We start from the raw sequence: 27,679 nt of genomic DNA, 5'->3' as shown, positions 1-27,679 counted from the left end.
GTTCAGCCACCCTGAGCCTCCCCTCCACACAGGCCTGACACCTGACTGCCATGGGACTTTGCCGCTGTCCCACCAACCCCGTCACTTTTGATCTTGGCAGGAAGAGCCCAGAATCGATATGTGGGAGAGGGAGGAGGAGCTGATGGGTCTCAAACCCTCGGGGAGTTAGGGACTTCCCTCTGGCGGATTGAGCAGAGGAGACCAAGAGTGGGTCCAACGGTCGAGAAAGCGGTTTCTGCCCCTGCCATAGAGGGAAGTGAGGGGCAGATGGGGCTCGTCCGCCTGGGAAAGGAGCCCATCTAGGAGAAGGAAAACTCTGATCCTAAACCTTCACCGCCTGGCAGGATATCTTCAGGAGAAGAAAAGGCTCCAGGGTGGAGACTCTAAGGCAGAGGGTGCCTGGTTTGCCTCCTACTGGCAACTCATGTGGCCAAGCTGGTGCCAAATGTCGGGCTGTGCTTTCCTTTGGTGAGGCCGGGGGGGGGGGGCGTATTGTAGTCTGGGCAGCCCCCCCCCCCGACACACTGCCCAGGTTTGCACCCCGGGGAGGTCACTTGGATGTTCCTCACACAGACAAATGCAAACAACATTGCAGTAATGTATAAAGTATAAAGCTTTGTATAAAGTAGTATAAAGCTTTTGTGTCAGGATCAAGTAAACAGGTGCCTTATTTTTGTTGGTTCATTGCCCCCCCTTCTCCTAAGGGTTCACAATGTAAAATTACAATATAAAAAATACAAAACACATAAAAACAAAAACGTCCCAATAATCCCCCCTTCCACACCACCTTTAAAAGTGCATCGGATGTCAATCACCCAAAGGTCTGGTTAAAGAGGAATGTTTTTGCTGGCTGCCTAAAGATGTATAATGAAGGCACCAGGTGAACACCTCTGGGGCAAGCGTTCCAAATGGGGAGCCACCACAGAAAAGGCCCACTCTCGTGTTGTTGCCCTCCTGACCTCACAGGGAGTGAGCACAGATTATGATCTCATATGGAAAGAAGCGGTCCTGGAGGTATTGTGGTCCTGAGCCGCTCAAGGCTTTATAGGTCAAAACCAGCACTTTGAATTGGGCCTGGAAACTAATTGGTAGCCAGTGCAGTTGGACCAGGATTGGTGTAATGTGCTCAAACCATCTTCCTCTGGTGAGCAACCTGGCCACCAAATTTATGCACCATCTGAAGTTTCCGAACCATCTTCAGAGGAAGCCCTACTTATAACGCATTTCAGTAATCTAACCTTGAGGTTACCAGAACATAGAGAACAGTAGTTAGGCTGTCCCTGTCCAGATAGGGGCGTAGCTGGGCCACCAGCCAAAGCTGATGGAAGGCACTCCGGGCCACTGAGGCCACCTGAGTCTCAAGGATCCAGGAGGACCCCCAAGAGATTTGTTAGGGAATCAGTCAAGAGAGGTGATTAAGTAGGGATGAACTCCCTGTGGGGGTTTTATTTTAAAAAGGAAACTAGCTTTTGACTGGCTTTATACTGAACTGAAAGCTGAAACTTGGACTGAAGCTTGTTGACTGTAATTCATAAACCACACTTAACAATGTTAAATGACGCCTACACCACCCTTGATCTGGGTTTTTTCCGTTACCTTCCATTTTAAACTGTAAGGTATACTCTAGTTTTTAAATACTAAAGTCCTCTTTCACTGGTTTTAAACAGAACTGAAAGTTGTTTTTTCCGTTGCGTCCTGAACTGGGTTCAACCAGATAGCTAAGTCTACTTTTTCTAATTCTAAGCTGAATACCCCACTAGTTTTGTCTCTTCTGTGTGGAACTATATATTAATCTTTTCTTTTCTTTTCTTTTTCTTTTCTTTTTTATTCCCTCCCCAAAGTTGGGATTTAATCAAGGTTTCCAGCTTCCTGTGGCCCTTAAAAAGTCCCCTGCTAAGGTAGAGTGAAATCCCACTGTGGTGGAGCTGAAAACTAGGATTCTCTAGACTTGTATCTTTAACTCCTGAGCAATGGGGGGGGGGGGGGTTCGTTTTTGTTTTTTTAACAGATTTTAGTTTCTAGCACAGGGGTCAGCAACCTTTTTCAGCCCTGGGCCGGTCCACCATCCCTCAGACCATGTGGTGGGCTGGACTATATTTTTTTTGGGGGGGGGGAATGAATGAATTCCTATGCCCCACAAATAAACCAGAGATGCATTATAAATAAAAGCACACATTCTACTCATGTAAAAACACACTGATTCCCAGACCATCCATGGGCCGGATTTAGAAGGCGATTGGGCTGCATCCGGCCCCCGGGCCTTAGGTTGCCTACCCCGTTCTAGCACACTGCGGTCTTTGACACCCATGAACTCCAGAATAGGGTCCAGATTGTATATATATGTGGTATAGGTTTTTTGGGGGGGGTACCCCAAACCCTAGAAATTAATGAATTCTAGGATTGCGATAATTAGGGATGGGAAGGGAGAAATATAAATTGCAGCAGAATTCCTGGGTAGCCTGCCCAAGCCAGGGCCATTAAGGGAACCATAGAGAGCCATTCCGTGCAAGAGAACTTCTTTCTTCCTGCCCTGGGGTATGGACAGAGGGCAAGGGGTTTCTTGGAAGAAGGAGGAGAGAAAAGGGCTGAGATCCATCTTTGGAGGGTGCTAGCTGCAGGTTGCCTACGTTGCTGCCTCTTGCAACGACCATGTCGTAAGATCTGGACTCTCTCCATGCAGACTGAAGGTGTAGATAGGTGAATAAATCATATTTCTTAAAGCCAGATAGTCGCCGCCTTTTCTATTTTCCAAAGGGACACAGTCCCTGTGGCGGTGCCTGGGACCCCTGGGCTCTCGACACGGCTTGGCAGAGAGAGGGGCAAGCACCTGACTTTTGTAACAATATATTTGGCCAGACAGACAGTGCATCTTGACTGCATTTTATTAAAGGATGTATTTTCTAATTTTGGATCTCTCATCTGCAGGCATTTCTAAAGCATGCCTCAGGAAATGTGAACTTAGAAAGGAAAGGAACCCCCAATATTGAGAATGCCAAAAAACCAAAAAGTCTTATGCATGAACTTAGAGCCACTTCTGTATTTCAATATATTTCATCATTTGAAATACACATTATCTTTAGGACCCACATCCAGACCCCAAACACATTCAAAATTCATTCAAGAAGTCCAAAGAAATACTAGGTTGTAAACACACCAAAAACACCACAGGAAATAAACTGACTTAGCTTTCTCTAGATTTCATTAATGTGACACTATCTTTGCCTTCCTGTATGTTTCACTCCCAGATTTACAGCTGAAACTTCACAAGATCAAAGTAGTCCATCTGTGGGGAGCCAAGGGGGCCTTGGCTCCTTCTCACCAGTAAGGGCAAGAGGGAGAGCAAAATCCATTGTCTGGCATGGCTGGCAAATTCTCTCTGCTTGATCCCCTCTCTGCAAAATAGTGCTTCTTAGCACAATCCTTTGGCATGCTGCTGTTTATCGGCAGAGTTAGAGCTCACTCACATTTCAGCCTGCGGTGGGTGAATCACATGGAGGGAGCAGCCCTCCCCAGGGGGATAAACATCTGATTTCAGCTGTGCGTAATGGGTGCTTGGCTTGGGTGCCCCAGGATTAGACTGTCCCTAAGAATGTCATACAGCAGTCAGAGAGGTTTGCAGAAGACACACTTTTGTTAAATGAAAACTTACAGGATTGCTCCTGCAGGACATGCGCTGATTGGAAACTGCTTCAAATCTTTTCCAAGTGCAAACAGTATTTTCCTTGTCTGCAATCCCACATTATTTGTGCTTGTTGATAATCCTAACATTTTTGGTTTAGTAAAAAACAAATTGTGTGTTTGTAGCATTATGGTTTAAAAAATGTAGACATGAAAGTTGGGGGTGGGGTAAATGTCTGCAGAAATCTTCATATATCAGATGGGTGACTGAATCAAATGGTCAGCAGTGGGAGCCCAGCATCCTTTACCCCCCCCCCCTGCCCTATGACTAGCAGACCTGAAACAAAAGAAAATAGTACTTGTTCAAAGTGCATGACTTAGACAGGTGGTGGGTCAGAAGCCTCCTGGCCTTATCCTGCCTGGCACATCCTTTTCTTAGGTAAACTGCAAGTGATAGGTTGCCGGGGGAAGTCAATAATTCGTTCATGGCTTCTTTGGGCCAGGTGAAGCAGCTGCCTCAGACAGTGAGAGATGTTGGTGGGGACACAGTGTGCCCCACAGCCTGCCCTCCTGCCCCAACTAGCTCCTTTCAGGTGTGGCAGAGGATGTGGCCTCCAGGTGAGACAAAGATTAAATTCTCTGCTCATCTTGCTGCTGTTTGGGCAATAAGGAGGTTGGCAGCAGCTCTTTTCTCTCAGGCAAGATAACGTCTGGGGCTGGCCCTGTTGTTTCTGGATACAGGATCATCTTCTGAAGAGAAAAGTGTAAATTAGAGGAGGGGGACAGAACTTTCTCACCTGTTTAAAGGTAACTGGCAGTTTTGAGTCAGAGAAATAAAAAGTCATGTTTTGGGCTCTGCTAGGCGACTGGCAGTCTCCCTGGAGATCTGCTGTGAGAGAAGGGGCCTTGGTTTTCTGTGTGAGTGCGAAATCCGTGCCACCACATCGTTGTAAATTAGGGCTGCCATGTTACAAAAAGTGAAAATGAGCATCTTCATATTGCCAACCCCACTTCCATATGGGTTGCCAACCAATTTTTAAAAATTCCGCTACTTTCTACGGACGAATCCCTGATGTGTCAGGGAAATTCCGGACAGTGGTCTCCTTCAAAGGAAACTAGACTTTGCTAAGTGCTTCACCTGTTGAATTGCTCGCCACTGAGAGATGTGTCATGAGTGTAGGACAACATATATTTTAAAGATAGTTCTGGATGGAGTAGATCTGGCATGAAAGTGCTTCGCATTGTAAAACACAACTCTGGTGAACGTGAGGAGTTTCTAGAAAGAACCAGAGAACCATATTAATGCTCCGGCAAGAAGCTGTTCAGAGTCAAGTTGTCCATATCCGCCTCTGATCCATTCTCCCCATGCATCTTTACCCTTTTCACCCTGGGGTGCCTCCCTCCGGCCTCCTCTGCTTCTTCAGCAGCTAGCAGGGATGAGATGCACACCATCTCTGTGTGGTTGCGCTCATTCATTTTGTAGGCCCGTTTCTGGCGGCAGAGCATGGTCGCAAGGACACCAGTGGCCACTATGAAAATGCCGGCAATGAGGGCCAGGATGAAGATCCACAGTAAACACTTCCCTACCAAGATGGTGGTGCCACTGAGAGATGTCACTGAGCGGGGCTTCTCCTTGGTGGTGGTGATGGTGGCTGAGATAGCAACCTTTACTATGAAGGAAGGTTTGGTTGTGCCAACGGCTTGCCTCAACTTCGCTGTGGAAACGTCTGAACTGGCCACCATGGACTGAGAACTTGTCACATCATCCAACAATGGCCAATCGGTGGTGGGGCTTGGCTTCTCAGTCGAGTGAGGAAATTTCACCTTTCCCTTTGCTATGAAGGAAGGCTTGGTTGTGCCAACAGCTTGCCTCAACTTCGCTGTGGAAACATCTGAACTGGCCACCATGGACTGAGAGCTTGTCACATCATCCAACAATGGCCAATCTGTGGTGGGGCTTGGCTTCTCAGTTGAGTGAGGAAATTTCACCTTTCCCTTTGCTGTGAAGGAAGGCTTGGTTGTGCCAACGGCTTGCCTCAACTTCGCTGTGGAAACATCTGAACTGGCCACCATGGACTGAGAGCTTGTCACATCATCCAACAATGGCCAATCGGTGGTGGGGCTTGGCTTCTCAGTTGAGTGAGGAAATTTCACCTTTCCCTTTGCTATGAAGGAAGGCTTGGTTGTGCCAACAGCTTGCCTCAACTTCGCTGTGGAAACATCTGAACTGGCCACCATGGACTGAGAGCTTGTTGCTCCAACCAACAGTTTCTCAGGGACCCCTAAAACCATCATTGTTTCTTGGAGGGCAGTAGCAACCTTTTCTGTCTCAGTAGGCATAGATTGTGATACAGTTTTGCCCACTGTGGGAGCAAGGCGGCGGACACGGGGCACTGGAGCACGAGAGCTCTTTGTGGTACGTAAATGGGTTACTTCTTTGGTGGTGCCAACTTCTGTGGATACTTTCCCAAAGGTATCTAGAGTTGTTGTGGCATTAGTAGGCACTTCAGCAGTGGCACCATTGTAATTGTCCCCAAGAGATGTAGAACTCTCTGCTGCAGCCTCTGCGACTGTGAGACTTTTCCTGGCTTGTTCTGCGGTGGCCGCAGGAGGGTTCTTACAGCTACCATCCTTTCCGCAAGGTAACTGAGGGGATTCCTGGCCATCATCTCCTGCTCTCTTCCACACCCACTGTCCTGGGGAAGCGAACTGAGAGCCTGCGTTGGCAGGGAGGTTGTAAGACTCCACATCCTCAACAGCAGCGCCATCTTGGATAAGGAGTCTTAAGGTTGTGAGCCTGAAACTGCCAGCTGTGAGGAGACTCCAGAGAACCATCCAGAGGGAGAGCCAGAAGGGACCCATTTTACCTGGGGTGTGTGGAGAAAGGGAGCCAAATACACATATTAATATTTGTCCACAAGTCTCAAACCCCCCACCTCCCTCCACCTTACACCTCAAAATGGCTGCCACAAGAGACTCTTGGTTAAGTATTGGGGGCAACAGGGGTGCCATTTGGGGCTGTTATTGAGGGGTCTTCGCCCCTCTTCTAAAGGCTCAGGCACAGCATTGTCTGTCTTGGCTATTTTTTAATTTGTTTGTAACATTTAATAACCCACCCTTCTGCCCTATCCTGGGAGAAAGTAGAGGTGGGGGGAAAAGATCTGATATCAATACATGGCAGCCGACTCACAAGAGCCGAGGGGAAGAGCAAGCATCAATCCTAACATTATTAAAGGACTGAAAGGGTTAAAATTAAGGAAATGAAATGGCCCCTGGTGCCCAGTGCCAACCAGCCGTAGATTCAGGGTCAGGCAAGGCTCTCTGGAGAGAACAGCATAAGTGGGGGGCATTTTTCAATTCTCTTAATCATTTCGCTTCAGACAATTAATATGTTTCCATCGTGTCGCCCATGCAAACTCTTCTCAGCGTGGCATCACGCGTTGCAGGCCAGGTGCCCCCACCTGCAGTCTGGCCACTGCAATCTGCACCCGCTGGGCCTTCTGCACCGGCCCCAAGGGCAGCACCACATAGAGCACATTGTAGCAATCCAGCCTCGAGTTTGCCAGCGCATGGGCTGCAGCCACTCTGCAACACAAGCTTAAATGCAAGCACATCATGAGTTGCTGCCATGAGGCTTTGTAGCACCTGAATTAGCTGGGATGCCCAAAGCAGGAATGAAAGTTTGTGCATGCCTCGAAGCAGAGCAGTCTCTTGCCCATTTCCTGTGTCAATTAATACACACTAAAGCGCTTTCAGGAAGGGCAGCAAGCAAACCACAAATGCTTACGTATTTTTCTCTTGCAACTGAGCCCAGCCCTAAAGTGAAATGGTTGCTGGGTGGTGGTTGTTGATGGTTTTTTAAGGTTAAGGGAGGCCAGATTGGGAAATAAATTACTTATGTCCAATGTACAGTGAATGTCTGATGTAGATTTTTTCAGTAAAGATTATCGTATCGCACTCCTCCTGCATGAAGATGCGTGAGGAGCCTGCCTGCCTGCCCTCAGGGACCCCCTGCAATCTTAAATCGACAAGGATGGCGGAGGAGGGGAAGAAGCAGACAGACAAGTATGAATGTGAATAAATTCTGCTCCGTGCATTTAAATTGGGTTTACTTAGAAATCCCCTACCATGAACTCAAGCGCCCCCGCAACGACACGGGAGAGGTCAAACTGGCGACTTGTGTCCTCTTGTACAGCTCTTTTTACTGAAATCTATACATAATCTTCATTGAACCCATTTTATCAAATATGCCAGGAGAATCAGATGCTTTTGATGTCATTTTACTGCTTTCAAGTCAAAATGCATCTATAACCTTCAGTGTGGCCAAGTTGTTGCAGCAAGCAAAACTCGCCAGCAACTGACCTCAGAGACATTCTGTAATTCTCCTCTTTGGAGTTTATGACAAGTCTATAAGTTTGAAGATGTTGCTGCCCATTTTATTTTATTCTATGCTACTTTTATTTCATTTCACCCTATTATACAAATCTAGATAAAGTGTTTCAAGCGCTTAATTTTACTTTCTGTCAGTCTACTGTTGAAATGCACTCAAACTCTGCCAGTGGGATTTTCTTCTGTTTTGTTAATCTTTGTTAATCTTTAAGAGCAAGCATTGTCCAGGGGAAAGTCAAAGAGTAGACCATATGAGTTACTGTCAGCCCAGAGGCTGAATCTCTGAGTGAGGCACTTCCTGGTCCCTCTGGGTTTGGACATTTCCTCAAAACGAGCTGCTCCGCAGTTCAGCTTTGGGCCACCCTCTTTCTTGTGACCCCCAAATGCAACTTCATTACCCCACCCCAAAATATACATACCCCGAATGCAGAACAGCCCAGTGAAGAGAGGGAGGCAGCTTCCTTAGACCACAGAGCCAGGGGAGACGGCAGTTGCACAGACAGGACACGCACCGGGTGCGAAAGGGACTGAACCTGGCAAATGTCTGTGGCTTCAGGCTCCAAAAAAGAGAGAAGCAACCGCCCAATTCCATGCGCACACATCCATTTGTCTTACCTGCTGCGGGGCAAAACAGGAAACCTTCCGTGAGGCAGTATGAGAAAGAGAGGCGAAATCGGAAGAGTTGTGGTGGTTTTGGAGAACACACATGATGCCGCTTCCTCTTCTTTGGCGGGGGGGGGGGGGCAGTGTGCAACAGCGGGAGGTGGGGCTATGGGCCCTACATTTGCTCTGCCTGGGGACCCTGAAGAAGACCAGGCCTCCAGATGCCGGGCTTTTCTTTAAGAACCTTCTGCGTTTGCCTCCCCGAGAGAAAGGGAGGAAGGGGAGAATTCAGGACTCATTTACATTTACTTATTTGTTTTAATATAAAAATTGGCCTGTGATTGTTCCACCACCAAGTGATGTCCCTTCCGCTCATTTCCAACTTCAAAGGGAAATCTACTAGGGACTGTTAGGATACAGTTCCCTTCCACCTTAAAAGGGTCAGGCATGACTGTTGTGTATCACATGCCTGTTTACGTCCATCACAGTCTGCTGGGAACTTCCCTTGTATGTTGCTTTTGTGTTACTGCTGCTTTGCTGGACACGGAGGCAAGCAGACATGTTTTCTTATGTTCCTGAGCTATGCTGAATAAAATGCTGTACGTTTTGCTTGCACATCTCTCTCTGCGCCTTTTCTGCTGTGAGGTGTTTTACATACTCTGATGACAGAGTGTGCACGGGTCTTGGAAGGTATCTGAGGCTCGTGTCGCTGACTGATGCTGTTCCACAGGAGACCGAGATCGTCCCAGCAGGGACGAGGCAGCCCAATGAGAGTTTACTTTGTGGCAACCCAAGGCAGGTCTTCCCATGGGGCTGGTGTCATGTGCAGCCAGGTGAAATTGATCCAGCTGACATATATCTGCTCCAAAAAGACAGTTTATCTCCTGCAATACAAAGTAAGAAATCTGGAAAAGTTGGAAACTCTGGTGGAAGACCATTAGTCAGTCTCACTTGGGCTGTGACATTTATATATATATATGTTGGAGGGTGTTTCCAACTAACTTTTCCTCAGAGTAGGCCCACTCAAATGAACAGACTGAAGTTATTTATGCCCTTTTGTTTCAACAGGTCTGTTCAGAGGAGACTTAACATTGGATACAGCCCTCTGTCTTCAAGCATGAGGGCTTTCTGTAGTGTTGCATGAAATGCTGCCACGAAACTCCCTACACTTGTGCAACAAGTCTCACCCAAGGAGCTCCCTATATGTTGTCATTTGCTCGACTGGCCAGGGTGCTGCAGTGGTTCGTGGCAGACCAGGGTTATGTCCACATGAGGGCTTGAAGTGCAGCAAGGCCCAGTCCTCTTATTAGAATACCAGAATGTAAGCGCCTGCTGGATCGGGCCAGTGGACCATCCAGTCCAGCATCCTGTTCTCACAGTGACCAACCTGATGCCCGATTCCCTGTGGGAAAGTCGCAAGCAGCACAAATGCAACTGTCTCCTGCTGCTGCTTCAGCAACTGGGATTCAGAAGCCTGGCTGCCTCAACTGTGGAGGCAGAGAAAAGCCATCCTGGCTAGTAGCCATCGATAGCCCTCTCCTCCACCATGAATTCATCAAATCTTTTTTTAAAGACATTGGTGATCATCTCTGCCTCCTGGGGGAGCTCCATAGTTTCCCTTTGTGCCGCGTGAAGAAGGACTTCATTTTATGTGTCCCAAATCTTTCAGCATTCAGCTTCATCAGATGCTCCAGAGTTCTAGTGTCATGAGAGAGGGAGAAAAACTCTTCTCTCTCCGCTTCCTCTGTGCCAGGCATCATTTTATAAACTTTTTCCACATCACCTCTTACTTGCCTCTTCTCTAAACTAAAACGCCTGAAGGGAGGCAGCTTGGCAAAGGCATTTAATGCCTGCACTCACTTCTGGGCAGAGAGGGCTTCTGTTGGACCAGAGAGAGCCTCTCTTGGCCGGGTTTCATAAGCAACCGTTAAGTTGCAGGATTGCTGCTGCAAACTTGATGTTAATTGACACCCGCAGATCTCACTGTGCAGGAGGACATAGCTTTCCACCTTAATAAAAGCAACTTCCACACATGGATTGCTGCTTGTGTCTGCTTTTTGTTGTTGTTTTAAATTGTTTTTATTGAAGATAAAACACAGAAGGACACTGACAAACTGGAATGTGTCCAGAGGAGGGCAACCAAAATGGTCAAAGGCCTGGAAACGATGCCTTATGAGGAACGGTTAAGGGAGCTGGGCATGTTTAGCCTGGAGAAGAGGAGGTTAAGGGGTGATATGATAGCCATGTTCAAATATATAAAAGGATGTCACATAGAGGAGGGAGAAAGGTTGTTTTCTTCTGCTCCAGAGAAGCGGACACGGAGCAATGGATCCAAACTACAAGAAAGAAGATTCCACCTAAACATTAGGAAGAACTTCCTGACAGTAAGAGCTGTTTGACAGTGGAATTTACTGCCAAGGAGTGTGGTGGAGTCTCCTCCTTTGGAGGTCTTTAAGCAGAGGCTTGACAACCATATGTCAGGAGTGCTCTGATGGTGTTTCCTGCTTGGCAGGGGGTTGGACTCGATGGCCCTTGGGGTCTCTTCCAACTCTATGATTCTATGATTCTAAGATTTTCTTGGGTAACGAAAGTACATACAGTGTCTCTGCTTTCAATGCATAGAGTCCTTTCTACAGATCACTTATATTTGATGTGAGACACTAATGTTACAGACAAGATGAGATAGGAGAAGAGAGATGGGGAGAGAGAAGGGGGGATATTGAACTTTCGATCTTTTATACGGAGTTCATGAAAGGTTTTTATGTCAGTATCATGTGGGTAGGTTCTTTGCTATTCATTTATTACTTTTGACTGGCTACTTGCTTTCATTGTCTTGATGAGTATATTTCAATATTGCTTTGGTATACCTAAATTTTTAGCACATCGGGTGGTGCCCAACGTTAGCCTGTCTCACAGAAACCTGCTGAAATTAATGGACATAATGACTAATGGACAATTCTAATGGAGGTACTCTTTGGGTATACCTTATCTTAGGTAGACTTCTTCCAGCGGCGCTGCTAGCAGAGGGACTCAGGAGCAGTGGCGGTTTCACAAACGATATATTGCCCAGTGAAACCGCCATCCCACTCGCAGGAGGAAAAAGCTGTGCTGGCAAGGTGCCGATACACCTTGTTCCTTCCTCTGCATCTTTAAGCCGCTCGGCTGAGTGTGTGGTTGCCACTCCACTCAGCCAAGCAGCTAAGGCAGTGGTGGCAAACCACATGCCAGGGTGAGCACTTGGCACCCTCTCTGTGGGCACTTTCACAATCGCCCCAGCAGGGCCATTGCTGGGGGTTGGCAAAGTGGGCAGCCGCTCCCACCTCCACCCCCCACTGCGGTCCCCAGGACGAAGGCCTGTCAGATACTCTGGGCTTTATGAGGCATCTGACCCTCACCTGAGGCTACTCCAGCTGACGCATCACACACCTACTTCCCAAGCTAAAGCCCCACCTGGTCGATTTCACTATTCAGGTCAACTTTACAAGGTTTCTCCTCCAAGGTTTGTTCATCAAAACTCACCATTTCACAGCACCCCACGAAATGTCCCCTCGGTTCCCTAACCTGCGGGGTCAAGATTTTGCTGTAAATTCCATGTTAATTTGCTGTGTTGGCACTTTGCAATAAATAAGTGGGTTTTGTGTTGCGGTCTTGGCACTTGATCTCTAAAAGGTTTGCCACCACTGAGCTAAGGGATCCCTGGCACTGGCTCCTGCGCAAGCGGGGAGAGCACCGGGGATGGCACTGCAGGGAATGGGGAGCCCTCCCGCACCCCAGCTGAGCTGTACAAACAAGCTGCCTTCTCCCAGCCCGCTTGGCATGGGGCGAAGCTGCCTCAGCTCCTGCAGTGAGAGGTGCAGCAATTCCACCCAGCGCCTGGCAGGCTGAGGCCCATGCAGCTTGTTTTTTCAACATTGCGGTGTATCACCAGACCGTGATGTTTGGCTGGTGATATACCACAACATTGAAAAGCTGATATCACCCAGCCCTAGTACACGTTATTATTAGTAAACTCACCAGGCCTGATTGTTTAATAGACAAGGAGGAAGACGTTGTTCCCCAGTAACGATGCGTCATCCCCCTCTGCTCTTGCATTTCCACAGCCACTGTTTTTCAGGGAAGCAGCTTCTGTAGGACTTACAGGAATTTATTTCACAAGCTCTTTTGATGCCACTTCCTGTCTTATTTATGCAAATAGATGATGCGACAGATGTGGGGGGTGGGAGAGATCTCACTCCTGGGCCAGCCCCCATATCTCTTGCTCTCAGGGCAGTGCCACACTGGTGGCTCCCTCTGAAACGGTCAGCAGTTTGCCTGTTGAGAGAATGTGGTTTTTGTGTGTGATTCACAAGCTGCTGTGTGAAACTTTTTCTGCTGGAAGATAGAGATGAACGTTCTTTAAACAAATCAATAGCCAAATCATGCTGTGTTCTGCTCTGTAGTGCTTGTTTTCTAGAGAAGAGGCAACAGGTTTTTATGGGTTCGATGATGTTTGGCCCAGTTGAGACCCTAATTGCCACACTTCTGTAATTCCAAGATTGATTGCCTGAGTTACGGACCTTGACAACCAGGGCTATGCCACCTGTGGCCTTCCAAATGCTCTCAGGCTCCCCACATGAGCCACAGGCAGAGATGGCGGGAGATGTGGCGTGTCCACACACAGCGGGTCTCAGGCTCCACAACCCAGTTCTAAACCAAGCACCACCTTTCCCAATGCCCAGTGACTGGTTCTGTGAATTTGGGACCAAATGCTGAGGGTTATGGAGCGCACACGACTGCAAACTGAAAGCAACCACCTCCCTTTACCTCTGGTAACTTCCAAGTACAAAATGTGGACTTTTTATTTCCAAGTTTCTACACCCCCACAGAAGCTCGGGACCGGAATGTGAAGGCTGCACACAGTACAATGGCTTTGTCCAATGTTGCTGGAAGAGGCAGCATGAGGGAGCTTGTCTTAGGCTAGACAAATTCATGGAGAATATCTTAGGCCTGGTAGAAAGATGGAACCTTCAGGTTCAGAGGAAGTCTATCCCTTCATGCTAGTTGCTGTGGGTTGTGAGTGAGAGAAGGCTGCTCCCCTCATGTTCTGCTTGTGAGCTTCCTAGAGGCTTCTGGTGAACAGGAAGATGGATGAGGTCTGCTCCAGTGGCGCTCTTCTGGTGTTCTGTGTTAGCCCTGCAGGAGCCATAATGTCTACTTCCAGCATGACATGTGGGGTGAAGCCCATGCTTGGGCTCTTTTGGAGGAAAATAAAAGACGACCACAGAACGCAACACGGTTTGGGTTTTTGTAATCAATGGTTTTTTTTAATCTCTGAAATTGGAAGCAACTATTTGGACAGAACACTTTGGGCACTCTATAAGAGCGCATCTCTTGAATACCTTTTGCTGGGTCTCGTGGGGGGAATGTCACAGCTCGCAAGAAGCTGCAGGCACTGACTCCTTCTGAGCCTGGTTAGGCATCACCAGATCCTTTAAATAAAGACAAGCTACACATCCAAGGAGGCCCTTCTCACGCCCCTCCCTTCAGAAATAAAAGGAGAGAAAAGTGCACCCAGGAAAGCCAGCGCTGCTGTGGGAAGAGGGAAGTAGGAAACTGGGAGGGGATGTCACCTGGCGTTTGGAAAGAAAAAGCTCATCTCTCCTCCTCACCAATTTAAAAACAAAAAGGTCTCCAGGACACAAGACTGAAGCAACATTTACAGATGGATAAGGTAATAACCCTTGGGCCGGGGAGCGAGTTCCCTTATTCCTTCTGAAAATTCACACCTCCTCACCAGCCACCGAGCGCAAAACACCCCAAACATCCACTTACCTCAGAACTGCCTCAACTACAGACTCCCACCGACACAGTATTTGCCACTATTGCCCTGGTGCTTCTTTCACACACATCTGACCACCTGATCCTGTTCAACAACGCACATCCATCGCCCCAACAGCACATTTGCAGCGAGAGTTAACTCCGCTGTCCCACGTGGCATAATTTCCCACCACAGGCATGAAATATCTTCCCCAGACCACAACATTCTTGTTCTGAGAGGTTTGAACATGCCATTGGGGGGGGGGGTCCACCTTAAGACATTCTATCTTCAACTACTGACGGAAAAGACACATTTTGATCTCAGGTGAAGCTGTGCAGGACCGCCACGCCTAAAGGCAGTTTCTTTAGACCAGGTGGGTAGAGAGTGTGGTGTGTGTTTTAAATAAAGAAAAAGAAAAGTATGCAGTACTCAAAAGCTTTTAAAAGAAAGAGGCTTCCAAACGGATCCATTGGCCCACACCACTTTTGCAAGATGCTGGGTTTTCCCAGGTGCCAGCTGATCTCAGCACACCTGCAAAACTCGGAAGCCATGGGGGCAAGGGGACAGTGTGAATAATCCTGACTAGCCAAAGCAAATCCAGCACAGCCAACTGCGGACTTTCCTGCAGAGAGTCCCCTCTTGAAGTGATGCTTTAAAGTGCTGCAGCACAAAGCATCAAGGTGACACAGCCATGGATGCAGACTGGCTCTGGGCGTGTTTGGCAGCAGCATCCAGCTGTGCCCCTAGTATGTGACCATGCCTGTTTGGTATGAAAAAGCCTCACGTTCCCTGTGGGGTGGCAGGAGGAGAGAGAAGAAAGGGCAGAAGACCTCATCCATCCAAGCCAGAAAGACCCACTTCGGATTCTCACAACCAAAAACAGCTGAGGAACTCATATGAAGAGAGACGTGGCCTCTTCTGCTGTGGTTCATGCCCTTTGTGAGCAGCCTGAGGCCACCCTGGAGCAAGTAAGCCAGAGGCTATTTATGTGCCAATGCTAAGAAACGCCTTTGAGGGGTGGGGGAGAATCCTGCAGCTCTTGTTTACTAGCGATGGAACTTGGCTGCAGCTGATGTTGCAAGAGATTATGGCAGATTCTTAGGGGCGAATGTCTTGGAACTTGCTCACTGGAGCAGCTTGTGGGCTTCATCTTCACTAAAGGCAGCCTGGAGGTGGCAAGTGCAGCTTCCAACCTAACAGAGATCAATCGGGTGACCCAGGGAGCCAAAAGGATCCCTACCTGGGCTGGTTCCTCCAGTCCAATGCTCTTCCCAGGCATTGACTGAGCTGCTCAGACTGACTCCCTGTCTGCCCCCAAGGCACTGTGACAATCAAGGAGTGGTTGCCCTGCACCACCGAGATCAAGGGGGTGTCCTGGGACAATCAAATTTGGACTGAAAATCCTCAAGGGACAGGATAGATACTGTACTTAAAAACACACACACACAATTCATTTCAGAAGACCTTAGTGGCAAGAACGAAGAAACCCTGGCAGGACCCAACTATGAAAGTTCTAGACACAGAGGATGGAAGGAAGAGCAGAGAATATTCCCAGAGGGCAACTCAGCTGCTTGCACAACTTAATGGTTGGTTGTCTGTCATTCTTAAAACTTTATATATAGATGATAAATAGAACAAATATTGGAAGGGAAACATGGACCCAAAATTAGCAACCACCACGACATGCCAGGTTTTGACACTATTAAGATTAAATCAGAAACACAATGTAAGTTTGAATAATGGCAACACAGACTTCAATACTCAGCCCTGGAAAAAGCATTCAGTCCCTGTGATGGGATGGAGGGGAGGGGAGAAGAATGGATACCAGGGGTTTGGGGTGCATTTGTAAGAGGTCAGAGAGCTGATATTATTTTCAAGGTTGGATCTTTCAGACATGGCAGTGGACCCACCACTTCAACTGTTCAAAGATTAAAAGGCTTACACAGAATTCCTTTGTTCTCTGAATGGCACATGTACACACAAAGCAATGTTCCTTTAGATTAAAAATGCAAAAATACTGCAAAATAATAAAAAGGGGGGAAATCATGACTTTAAAGTTTTTTTAAAAAAGGGAATTTCTAAAAGGATTTTTTTTAAAAAAACGACGTTATTTTGGTCCTGAATCCTAGGAAGTCTGACAGATTGGCTCCTCACTGGAGAGGTGGAATGGTTGGCTTTCAGATGAGAGGAAACAGGTCACAACAGCAGCAGTTTTGAAATGGCCACACAGTCACCAAGAACATCAGGAAATAAAAAAAAAAAATCACTAAAAAGGTTTGGCTTCAAATTGGCTTCAGCTGGCGCTTGTGAATTTGGGAGGAGAAAGTCTTGACTGGGAAGTGCCCAAGGTGGTCGTGCTGGGGCAGCTTTGGAAAATGAACGCCCCCCAAATGGCAGTGACTCCCCCCAGCCCCCATCCTGCAGTCGGCTCACAGCTTGAGTTCTGCTTCCGTCCTTCCTTCCTTCCTTCCTTCCTTCCCTCCCCGGTCCCCCAGCTGCTGGGCTCTCAGACTGCAATCTTTGCCATCTGCTGTTCTAACTTGGAAATGCGCTCGTCTTGGTGGGTGATGGTGCCTTTTAGAGATTTGAGCTCTTTCAAAATTTCATCCAATTTGGCTTCGTTTTGCTACAACAGTGAGAAAGAGAGACAGAAATGGAAAACAGTGAATACTAGAATAATAATGGGAAGAAGAAATCCCACGTAGAAATAGAGTGGAACACTACCAACACATGCAATTTGTTCACACGACAAGAAGGCTGGATTGCAAGAACACTGATCTAACCCCACGAGAAGAAGCAGAGGTTTCAGCACAGAGCAAAGGAAGCTGCCATATTCCAGGCTGGACCATTGCACTATCTAGCCTTAGACTGCCTGCTCTGACTGGCAGTGGCTGCCCAATGCCTCAGGCAGAGGTCTTTCCCATCCTCTGCCACTAACTGAACCTGGAATCTGGTCTGTGCCCAGAATGGGCTCTCCACTGAACGAGGGAAGGGGCAGGGAGCTGGGTCTCGCCCCAAAGGCCGCTTCTGCTTTTAAGTGCCCATCCCAATATAAGAAGCCTGCTTATGTAAACCTGCATTCCACAGAAAGGCCAAGCCAGCAGGGCGTGCTGAGCGAGCCTGGAGAGGCAATTCCTGCTCCAAATTTCTCAATAATCTAATGCAAGTGGGGAAATGAGTCTATTTCAGACTCCATACACTGAAAGCTAAGAAGTTATTTTTTTACTCACGGTGTTTGAGGTGTCCGCTGCTTTTTTGGGGGCACTGATGAGATCGCTTTTCTTATTTGCTGCCAGCTTGTTGTCTAGTATGTTCTTCTTGACCACCTTGAGATCCCTGTTTTTGCCAGGGATGTATCCATGCTTCAATGAGATAAGGATGGGGTCGGCATTCTTCCCATCAAACCACTCCTCAGCCTCCAGGGAAGCCTCTGGACCAGCCGTGTCAGGATAGAGATCATCCTGGAAAAGGTCAGACTGCAAAAGGGAGGTGGGGGAAGATGCCACATCGGTAACTGTGCTGTGAAAAGTCCTACAAGACGCTCACATATCTGAAACAACGCAAACACTCACCTTCCGAGGGACAGTCATGATAATGGGCTCGCACTTTCGCTCATGCAGTTTGAAGAACCTTTGAAAGAAAAGAAGCACACGTAGAGGTAGAGGTAAAGGTAAAGGACCCCTGCAGGGTTAAGTCCCGTCAAAGGTGATTATGGGGTTGCGGCGCTCATCCGGCTTTGAGTCTGGCCCCTCTAAGATCAACATCCTGTCTGACCAACCAGACAGATGCCTGTGGGAAGCCACAAGCCCTCTTCCCTTTAGCCTTCAGAGGCACACTGCCTCCCACGCTGGAGGGAACATAGAGCCAGTGTGACCGGCAGCCACTGATTCCTTGTCCTTTTTAAAAGTCAACTCAGCTCAAAGCTAAGGCATGGCCCAATTTTCTTCCTCTCTAGGCCTCAAAAGGACCTCAAAAGAGCAGCTGAAACCAAAAGGACTTTCCATTGTTAAGAAAATCCTGAGGCTGGGTAGATTTTTCTTCCCAAATATGGAAGCCACAACATGCATTTCAGGAAAGTATTTTGCTGCTGACCGATGAGATCCTAGAAGTGTCAGTATTTGGGGCTATGACAAGGGGAATGCCACCTGGCTTGCTTTATTTGTCAATTTCTTCTTTTAAACAGATTATTTTTCTGATGTAGACAAGTTACCCTGACATCCAGCATGCCTTGAGACATCACTTCCTTTACAAAATCTTCCATCCCTACATCCTTTGAAACAGTTCAGATTGTATAGCGCCAAGTGGTGGACTCGTGACCCAGAATGTTAGGGTGCCAAGCTAGAGATCCCAGGGCTGCAGTCGGGGTCGCTGGCACTCTTCCTGGCCTCTCGTTACCTTGCTATCTCGCACTTGTTCACATCCAAGCCCCTCTTCGGCATGAAGCCCATCCCTCTCTGCGGCTCTTTGCTGCTGAAGGTGTTGAGGTAGTGCACATAGGGCGACTCATCTGTGATCTCAAAGTAGCGAATGCTGCTGTCACCCTGGAAGAAATTGGGGAGGGCAAACAAGTGACTACGGGCCAGGAATCCTGCTTGCGGGGGTGAGGAGGTGTGTCCTCCCAGACCATTCCTTGTACAACACGCCCACCCTTCAGGTACCTGGTGTCTCTGGCACATTCATGAAGCCTCCAGTGTGAATTATGTCTACTGACACGTGAAGCAACCTGCAGGACCAAGGCACAGGCCTGCGCATCCACCCTGCTGCTGCTGCCCACAGTGGTAGCCAGAAGCCTACAAGCAATGAGCCTTTCCTCACCGCGGCCCCCTCCCCACCAACGGGGATACAAAGTGGCACAATGCCTTTGAACAAAGCGTTAGCGTGGCTTGACTGTATCTAAAAATTCCATAATTTAGTTGGGTGTTTTGCAAAGCAGGTCTTTCTTCTGCCTCTCCCAAACCTGCTAACTAGAGGGCTGGCATTAGGAAAGGAGGAGAAAAGCTTCACTCTCCCCCTGCAGCCTCACCATTAGCCACAGTCCTTGGGCTTCTTCATACAGCCCCAAAGCAGTTTTTAAACAAGAGGGCAGGTAGTGTTTTTTTCCTACTGCATGTTCAAGATTTCATAAAGCCTCACATATAAGGCTGCAGAATCAAGAATCACACTCCCCACACACAATCGACTACAGCACATTGTTCAGTTAATTCTGCCTGACAAAATTCTCAACTTATCAGTCTAACAGGTGTCTGTCCAGGACAGCTCAAACCTGCAGCCTGGGCAGACTGTTCTGATTATCCTTTCAGGACTCCACCAAAATAACATGGTTTGCAATGCAGCGCCAGTCTCGCCTCACCCCCAAAATCCAAGGGGAGAAAAGGAATGATTCTCAAGCCACATGTGAAACTTAACAGGGACCCTGTGGTTTTTTAAAATGCCTAAGCCACAGATTGAGAGGGGGCCACGAAACCATTGCAAACCCCTGGGTGGTGCACACCATATCTTGAGGGCAGCCTAAATTCCATAACATCAGCAGCTAAAAACATTGGGCTGGGGAAGCCACCACTGACACGTGAGGAGTGACCAGAGATGGGGCACCATCAAAGAGGTCTAATATTTGGAATTTATTCCACAGAGAGGAGTCGTCTTCCCAGGGTCAAGAAGACCTCTTCTTGCTCTGGCTATTTAGATGCTCTGATTTATCTTAGCAGTATGGGAATGGAGTGGTTTCAATGTTTCATGTTATGTTTTGCCGTTTTAAATGTGATCATTACTGTTTTCTGTTGCTTAATTGTTAGTCACTCTGGGATTTATATTTATAAATATTTGTAAATATAAGGTATAAATATTTGTAAATAACTAAACAAATATGTACAGTATCTAAATTCCTATGACAGACTAGTGGTCCTGAGGGACTTGCAAACAAATGATTTGAAAACTGTTAAGAAGAAGTGGAGTTAGTTTGTTCTCTCCTTTGGTATATATCATGTGTCGCTTATGATGTGAAGTTCTGCATTCTCTTTATACACATACACACATAAATCCACACACTCTAGAGCGGGGGGCGGGGGGGAGCAAGAACAAGGAGATGGAGTAGCAGCCAGGGCAACCTTTGCAGGCAGCACTGAAATGCCACAAACAGGCTGCTTTTCTCAGACAACCGTTCTCTTCACCACAGCAGCCATGACCTACCTTTCCACATAAGTAAATGATGTTGGTGTCTGGGTCATAGAAGGGCAGCAACACACCATTGCTGGTGTCCATTTCATGAAGGGCAATGGGCTCTTCCATGCTTTTCTGCAGAGAGAAGAACGGCATCTTACATTTGGAAGACATGGACTCTGGTGACCCTGCTAGTCAGAATGACATTGATGTTGCTGGCTGCCCAGAGAGCAAACACCAAAATAAAATTTAATGCACAATATCTGAGAACTACAATTTGCTGCAGTTGTCACACTTTTTGCATGTGACAGATCTCATCTTCCAGAGCATTTTGGTGTTTGATATAGTTTGTTGCAAAGAGTTTCAGATTAAGCCATATACTAATAATAATATAATAATAATAGTAGTAATTTATTATTTATACCCCGCCCATCTGGCTGAGTTTCCCCAGCCACTCTCGGCGGTTCCCAATCGCAATACAGCATTAAATATTAAAAACTTCCCTAAACAGGGCTGCCTTCAGATGTCTTTTAAAAATAAGATAGCTGCTTATTTCCTTGACATCTGGTGGGAGGGGGTTCCACAGGGCGGGCGCCACCACCGAGAAGGCCCTCTGTCTGGTTCCCTGTAACCTCACTTCTCACAGTAAGGGAACCGTCAGAAGGCCCTCAGAGCTGGACCTCAGTGTCCAGGCAGAATGATGGGGGTGGAGACGCTCCTTCAGGTATACTGGGCTGAGGCTGTTTAGGGCTTTAAAGGTCAACACCAACACTTTGAATTGTGCTCGGAAACGTACTGGGAGCCAATGCAGATCTCTCAGGGCTGGTGTTATGTGGTCCCAGTGGCCACTCCCAGTCACCAGTCTAGCTGCCACATTCTGGATTAATTGCAGTTTCCGAGCCACCTTCAAAGGTAGCCCCACATAGAGTGCATTGCAGTAGTCCAAGCAGGAGATAACTAGAGCATGCACCACTCTGGTGAGACTGTCCGCAGGCAGGTAGGGTCCCAGCCTGCGTACCAGGTGGAGCTGGTAGACAGCTGCCCTGACCAAATTATCTAAAAAGACCCTATCACCTGCCTCTGTCCTGAGGTGCGAAGGGCCTGGGCTGTAAAAGGCAGTTGCAGAATTACATAAAAGTAAGTAAATTAACCCTTTAGGTCCCTTCCAACTCTACAATGCTAGGATTCTAACTTAAAAGTTTGTTTCCTAAGGGAACATCTGAAGCATCAAGACAGAGTTGCAGAGTGAACACGTTTGTTGGTAGGATGGGCTGCAGGGGTCAGCAACCTTTTTCGGCCGTGGGCCGGTCCACCGTCCATCAGACCATGTTGTGGGCAGGACTATATTTTGGGAGAAAAAATGAACAAATTCCTATGCCCCACAAATAACCCAGAGATGCATTTTAAATAGAAGCACACATTCTACTCATGTAAAAACACGCTGATTCCCGGACCATCCGCAGGCCGATTTGAGAAGGCGATTGGGCCGCATCCAGCCCACGGTCCTTAGGTTGCCTGCCCCTGGAATAGGGTGTTGCTGTTGTTGTTGTTTGCTGAGCTCTATGGCAATGTTTGATGGCAGCTAAAGCACTTACAGGGTTCCAGAGTGCAAGCTGCCTTTCACTCATCCGGCTGAAGCCCGTGGTGAAGACGTTCCCATCCGAGAGGAAGATGGCTCTCATGGGTCGGGCTCCCTCATGAGCTTTCTCTTTCTCCTGGTTTGGGGGAGGAGAAGCAAGAGAGGAAAGAGAGGGAAATGGTAGCAACAGTCACTGATATTATCTCCTAACGTCCCCAATGAGACTTGCAAAGCAAGCTGTGAGGGCATCTGAAACCAAAAAAAAGATGAATGTACTTACAAATGGAAGGATTCACCCTCCACTCATGATGTCTAGCCTTCAACCCCCAATCTGCATGAGCAGACAAAGCATGAATGCATAAGCATTATGTACACAACAGAACATAAAACCCAATCTCCAAATGCTGATGAAGCCACAAGTGGCACAACGGTGCCTTGAGTTTCAGGAAGAAAAGGGCCTAAGTATAGAAATATGAATAGCTTCCCGTGCACAATGAACTTGGCTTTAAGTGAGGGAAGGCGCCGGGGGCACGGGGGAGGATAAGCAGCACAGCTTCCTTGACAAACCACCACTTGCCAAATATTATTATTATTATTATTATTATTATTATTATTATTATTATTATTATTATTTCCCCAGACACTCTGGGCGGCTCCCAACAGAGAAGGCCTCGGAGCTGGACCTCCAGGCTGGACAATGGGGGTGGAGACACTCCTTCAGGTATACTGGGCTACATACAGCACATACTCACTGCAACAATTTCTTGTTTCCTGGGGTCAATCACTCGGATCTTCTTGTCCTTGGATGCTGTGCAGATGAGGCTCCCATTCCGATTCCAGCTCACGTTGTAAATCATGTCTTGATGCATGTCGTCCAGATTTATGAGGGGCTCACCTGTCCCCACGTTCCAGATGATGATAACATTATCACAGCCTGAAGGAAGGCAATTAAGAAATAAAAGCCCGTTACCTGTGCGTGTTTTAAGGGTTACCTGTTAATGTTTTCCGCTTCCCTGAGGTATGAAAATCCTTACAGTCAGACTCTCTAAAAGGAGCCTCAAGGTCGCTCCAGCTTTGCCACCCAGGAAAAAAAAGGAAGGAGACCACGATGGAGCTTTCTACCCCAAGAAGGTCCTCTGACCCCTCTCTGCTCAAGCACCAGAGAAAAACTGATATTATTCTGCTTTTAATATTTCAGCTGTGCTGTATTTCTTTGTGACAATTTCACTGCTTTTTTATTCACCTCTTGGGTGTTAGTTGCCTTGTGCGGTCGCATTTGTGGGCAGAGCTACATTTTAATTCAAACAAGAAGGTCAGTAGTTTAAGCCTCTATTTAACACAGAGACAGGAAACCTTAACTTTGCCAACATAAGAGAATGCAGGCTTTCAAGACTCAAAGAATTCTTCATCAAGCAAACCAATTACTAGCTTGCAAAGGGCCAAGTCAACCTAGATTGGTTCAATAAAGAACATCATTAAAACAACACTATCAGCACTTAGGATATGGAGAACCATTTTCCAATAAATTAGCACATTAATGGGTTTTCTATCCTCCCCCCCCCCCAATATCACTGACCCTGCACACTGAGTTCAGTGATGCATCTAAAAATAACACCCCAAACTCCATATCTGAAAGTCAAGGTTTGGCACAGAATTGGGGGGGAAGCACTGTGCCTTTTCATAGGTGCTAGTTTAGAGTCAAAAGAAAAGGGGAGGGGGGAAACAGGAATACTTACTCCAAAAGTATAAGCAGCTTTAAGAAAACTTAATGCAGATTAGAAATTTACTAGGAAATAGAGCAGAGTGAGCAAACCACCTGGTGAAGAGCAAGAAAACTAGAAAGGTAATGTAGGTTTTCAAAAGAAGTGGCTGTGACACATGACACAGGGGGAAAAGGAAGGCCAAACCCTCCAGGAAGCGGATCTTGCCCAACTGGTCACGTGAGCAGAGTATGGCCTTGCCTCCTTTCTTAACCACAGGAACACTTCCATTCGTGGCTTTGGGAGAGGTTTTTCTGGCTCTGCAAGAGCTAAAGGCCAGTCAGCTGGGAGAAGCCAATTCCTTTTGTTCCTCAGGGTTCCAGAGCCTACCTGCACTTAGCAGCACATTGTGCGCAGTGGGGTGCCAGGCCACAATGCCCACCCTTTTGGAATGGCCTTCCAAGATGACCACAGGCTCTGTCAGGGGCAGCGTAAGCCCATTCTCTGGGATCTGCCAGACCTGCAAAAATGAAAAAAGAAGAAGGGTGGGGTGGGAGGAACCGTGGTTACTGGGATATTGTCACTTTCCAAAAAGTGGACAAAACCATAGCTAGCTGGAGATTTGCCAAGCTGGCAAAGGGGAGTACTTAATTTTTATGTCCAAACTCAATTTATTTGTTTTATTATCACAAATGGCATTCAGTGCTCCAGGAGGCATCAGCAACCAAGGGAGGGTGGCATGTTCTCAAGAAGGTCTAAAGAGAGCCCCAACCCTCCCCACATCTGCCAAATATATTATTATTATTATTATTATTATTATTATTATTATTATTATCATTATTACTATTATTATTATTATTACATCACCATCCCAAAGATCACAGGGTGATTCACGATGTAAGCATACAAAACGAGAACACAAAATATGTAATAAACCAAAAACAAAAACAAACCAATTACCCCACCCCTTTAAAGGCCATAGAATGTTTAATTAGCCCAAGGTCTGGTTAGAGAGAAACCTTTTGCCTGGTGCCTAAAGATGCTTGCATGTATTCCTACAGGCCTGAAGGACAAAGTCTGAACCAACAGCCACCAGCACACCCACCCACAGCAGCCTTTGAACCCCAGGATCCTCTTTACAGGGCTTTCAGGGACGGCAAGGCTAATAAGGAAGTGTCCCCTGGGCATCTTCTGCATGAGTCACCAGTGGCCAATCATGGTTTCTGAACCAGAGCTGACCTACATACAAAAGTGGGGAGAACTGCTGAGGAAGCAGAATTAACAACCAGCAGATGGCAGCAAAGTAACAACCTGCTCTATACTGCCTGCTTCTGATGAGAATACAGTGGTACCTCGGGTTACATACGCTTCAGGTTACAGACTCCGCTAACCCAGAAATAGTGCTTCAGGTTAAGAACTTTGCTTCAGGTTAAGAACAGAAATCGTGCTCCGGCGGTGTGGCAGCAGCGGGAGGCCCTGTTAGCTAAAGTGGTGCTTCAGGTTAAGAACAGTTTCAGGTTAAGAACGGACCTCCAGAATGAATTACTGTATTTTTCGCCCCATAGGACGCACCGCCCTATAGGACACACCTAGTTTTTTTTGGGGGGGGGAATAAAGAAAAAAATTATTTCCCCCCCCAGGCACGGGGCTGGCACGGGGGAAGCCCGAGCTTCCCCTGACCCCAGCCCCCAGAAGAGCCTGTTATCCACAAGCCTAGGGAGCCGCGCCGGTCTCCCCAGGCTTGCGGACAGCTGTGCGAAGCCCAGGCGCGCTGAGGCTTCCTAATGCCGGCAGCTCTGCGCAACCCTCCGGAGCCCGGCGCAGCGCAGAGCTGCACGGACCCCGGGAGGGCAGGCAGCTCTGCGCGACCGTCCGGAGCCCGGCGCGGCTTGGCGCCGGGCTCCGGAGGGTTGCGCAGAGCTTCCTGGAGCCTGGAGAGCGAGAGCCTCTCGCTCCCCAGGCTTCAGCGAAAGCCTGTATTCACCCCATAGGATGCACCCACATTTCCCCTTCATTTTTGGAGGGGAAAAAGTGCGTCCTATAGGGCGAAAAATACGGTAAGTACTTAACCCGAGGTACCACTGTATATTATTACAGGCTCCAGCAGAATTCACATCCAAGACTCTAAAGCAAGCAAAGCCAAGTGGCTATTGCCCTCCCAAGGTCAGAAGAGGCAACACTCACATCAGAGTTTCTCATGATGGCCCACTGAAAAGTTTGAGCCAACATTCAAAGCAAAGCAGGTAATTCAAAAAGAACCCCAAACCGTTCCAATTTAATGGGCGGAATTTGCCTAGTCAAAACAGCAAAGCAATAGTCTGATCATGAAGCTTAGGGAACTGGAAAAAGCCACAGACAGCTAAAGCAGATGATCGTTCTTGAAAATTTGAAATGGGTTTAAAACTCTGCAACACTAAGAACCAGATTAAGGAAAAAAACTATTTGTACTCTCAGTTTCTTGCAGTAAGCCAACTGTGTTTTGGTGTGTCCAAATCAGTTTCCTGAATTTATTGGGGCTTTTTCTGAAAAGCATGAGAAATATGTGGAGAGCTGAGATTTAGAGAAGTGCAGAAATGTCACTGTTCATGTGGGGAGAACAACACAGAGAGTATTCCACAGACAGGGAGCCACTGCAGAGAAGGCCCGTTCTCGTGTTGCCACCCTCCGGACCTCTTGAGGAGGAGGCACATGAAGAAGGGCCTCAGAAGATGATCTCAGGGTTCGGGTAGGTTCATATGGAAGCAGGCAGTCCTTGAAGTATTGTGGTCCTATAAGGCTTTATAGGTCAAAACAGGCACTTTGAATTGGACCTGGAAACTAATTGGTAGCCAGTGCAGTTGGACCAGGATCGGTGTAAGATGCTCAAACCGTCTTCCTCTGGTGAGCAACCTGGCCACCAAATTTATGCACCATCTGAAGTTTCCGAACCATCTTCAGCCCGACTTATAACGCATTTCAGTAATCTAACCTAGAGGTTACCAGAACATAGAGAACAGTAGTTAGGCTGTCCCTGTCCAGATAGGGGCGTAGCTGGGCCACCAGCCGAAGCTGATGGAAGGCACTCCGGGCCACTGAGGCCACCTGAGTCTCAAGGATTCAGGAGGACCCCCAAGCTACGAACCTGCTCCTTCAGAGGGAGGGTAATCCCATCAAGAGCAAGTGATCTCCTTGGACCAAAAATCGAAGCAAGAAGAGTTACCGACGATTGAAGAATGGAGGATGAAGTTAATGGACTATGCAGAACTAGATAAACTAACAGGAAGGATTTGAAACTGGCGGGACTAGAAATTCACGGAAGACTGGAGTAAATTTATGGACTATTTGAAAAGTATTTGTGAAGATCAGATGACGTTTGTAGGTTTGCAAGAAGTTTTGTGAGGAATATTATTGGAAGTATTGCAAAAATGGAGAATGGGAAGGATGATTTGTTAAGAGATGTAAAAGCAATATAAAGTTAAGAAATGCATAAGAAGTGGTTAAAACGGTGGATCATCAGAGGTGCTGATGGAAATCTAAAAAGATTGTATAAGTGATAAGTTTTGAGGTACATTTTATAATTTATATGTTAAAATCAATAAAAATTATTTTTTAAAAAAAGAACAAGTGATCTCCCACCCATCTGATCTAGGGAACCACCCACTAGGGGCCTCCGTCTTATCTGGATTGAGCTTCACTTTGTTGGCTCTCATTCAGTCCAGCACTTCCACTGCAGATGTAAAGGAGAAACAGAGCTGAGTGTCATCAGCATACTGCTGACAACGTACTCCAAACCTCCGGATAACCCCACCCAGCGGTTTCATGTAGATGTTGAACAACATGGGGGATAGGATTGAGCCC

The 27,679-nt window shown here is 47.4% G+C and overlaps 2 protein-coding genes and 1 long non-coding RNA gene across 4 annotated transcripts in view; 1 reads left to right on the top strand and 2 right to left on the bottom strand.

The window, feature by feature from the left end:
* Positions 1 to 3,017: 3,017 nt before the first annotated feature.
* On the bottom strand, positions 3,018 to 8,730 carry SELPLG (selectin P ligand). 2 transcript variants are annotated; one of them, XM_080976843.1, is made up of 2 exons: positions 8,623 to 8,730; positions 3,018 to 6,485 (listed from the first exon to the last, which is right to left on the bottom strand). In XM_080976843.1, the coding sequence occupies exon 2, from the start codon at positions 6,478 to 6,480 to the stop codon at positions 4,918 to 4,920; it is 1,563 nt and encodes a 520-aa protein (XP_080832969.1). In that variant the 5' UTR covers positions 6,481 to 6,485; positions 8,623 to 8,730; the 3' UTR covers positions 3,018 to 4,917. The 2 variants fall into 2 exon arrangements, with proteins under 2 accessions (XP_080832969.1, XP_080832968.1); XM_080976842.1 differs by having other exon boundaries at positions 8,427 to 8,647.
* Positions 8,731 to 8,745: 15 nt separating this feature from the next.
* Positions 8,746 to 14,304, top strand: LOC308460700. The gene is made up of 2 exons (XR_013978736.1): positions 8,746 to 8,861; positions 12,616 to 14,304. It is a non-coding gene; the product is annotated as an uncharacterized lncRNA (long non-coding RNA).
* Positions 13,886 to 27,679, bottom strand: part of CORO1C (coronin 1C) — a 63,371-nt gene continuing 49,577 nt past the window's right edge. The window contains exons 4-11 of the mRNA XM_080976879.1: positions 24,233 to 24,362; positions 22,895 to 23,076; positions 22,159 to 22,278; positions 20,594 to 20,698; positions 18,803 to 18,948; positions 17,980 to 18,037; positions 17,638 to 17,883; positions 13,886 to 17,033 (exon numbers count right to left, since the gene is read on the bottom strand). Coding sequence (XP_080833005.1) covers positions 16,914 to 17,033; positions 17,638 to 17,883; positions 17,980 to 18,037; positions 18,803 to 18,948; positions 20,594 to 20,698; positions 22,159 to 22,278; positions 22,895 to 23,076; positions 24,233 to 24,362 — 1,107 coding nt within the window. The 3' untranslated portion in view covers positions 13,886 to 16,913. The remainder of the gene's footprint in view (positions 17,034 to 17,637; positions 17,884 to 17,979; positions 18,038 to 18,802; positions 18,949 to 20,593; positions 20,699 to 22,158; positions 22,279 to 22,894; positions 23,077 to 24,232; positions 24,363 to 27,679) is intronic.

The sequence above is a fragment of the Podarcis pityusensis genome (assembly GCF_964106645.2).
Source record: "Podarcis pityusensis genome assembly, chromosome: 13".
Lineage (NCBI taxonomy): Eukaryota > Metazoa > Chordata > Lepidosauria > Squamata > Lacertidae > Podarcis > Podarcis pityusensis.
This window is presented reverse-complemented; position numbering and strand designations above follow the sequence as displayed.

What these genes read in the sequence shown, in the direction of transcription:
- SELPLG (XM_080976843.1), bottom strand. Translation starts at nt 6,480, where the DNA reads ATGGGTCCCTTCTGGCTCTCCCTCTGGATGGTTCTCTGGAGTCTCCTC.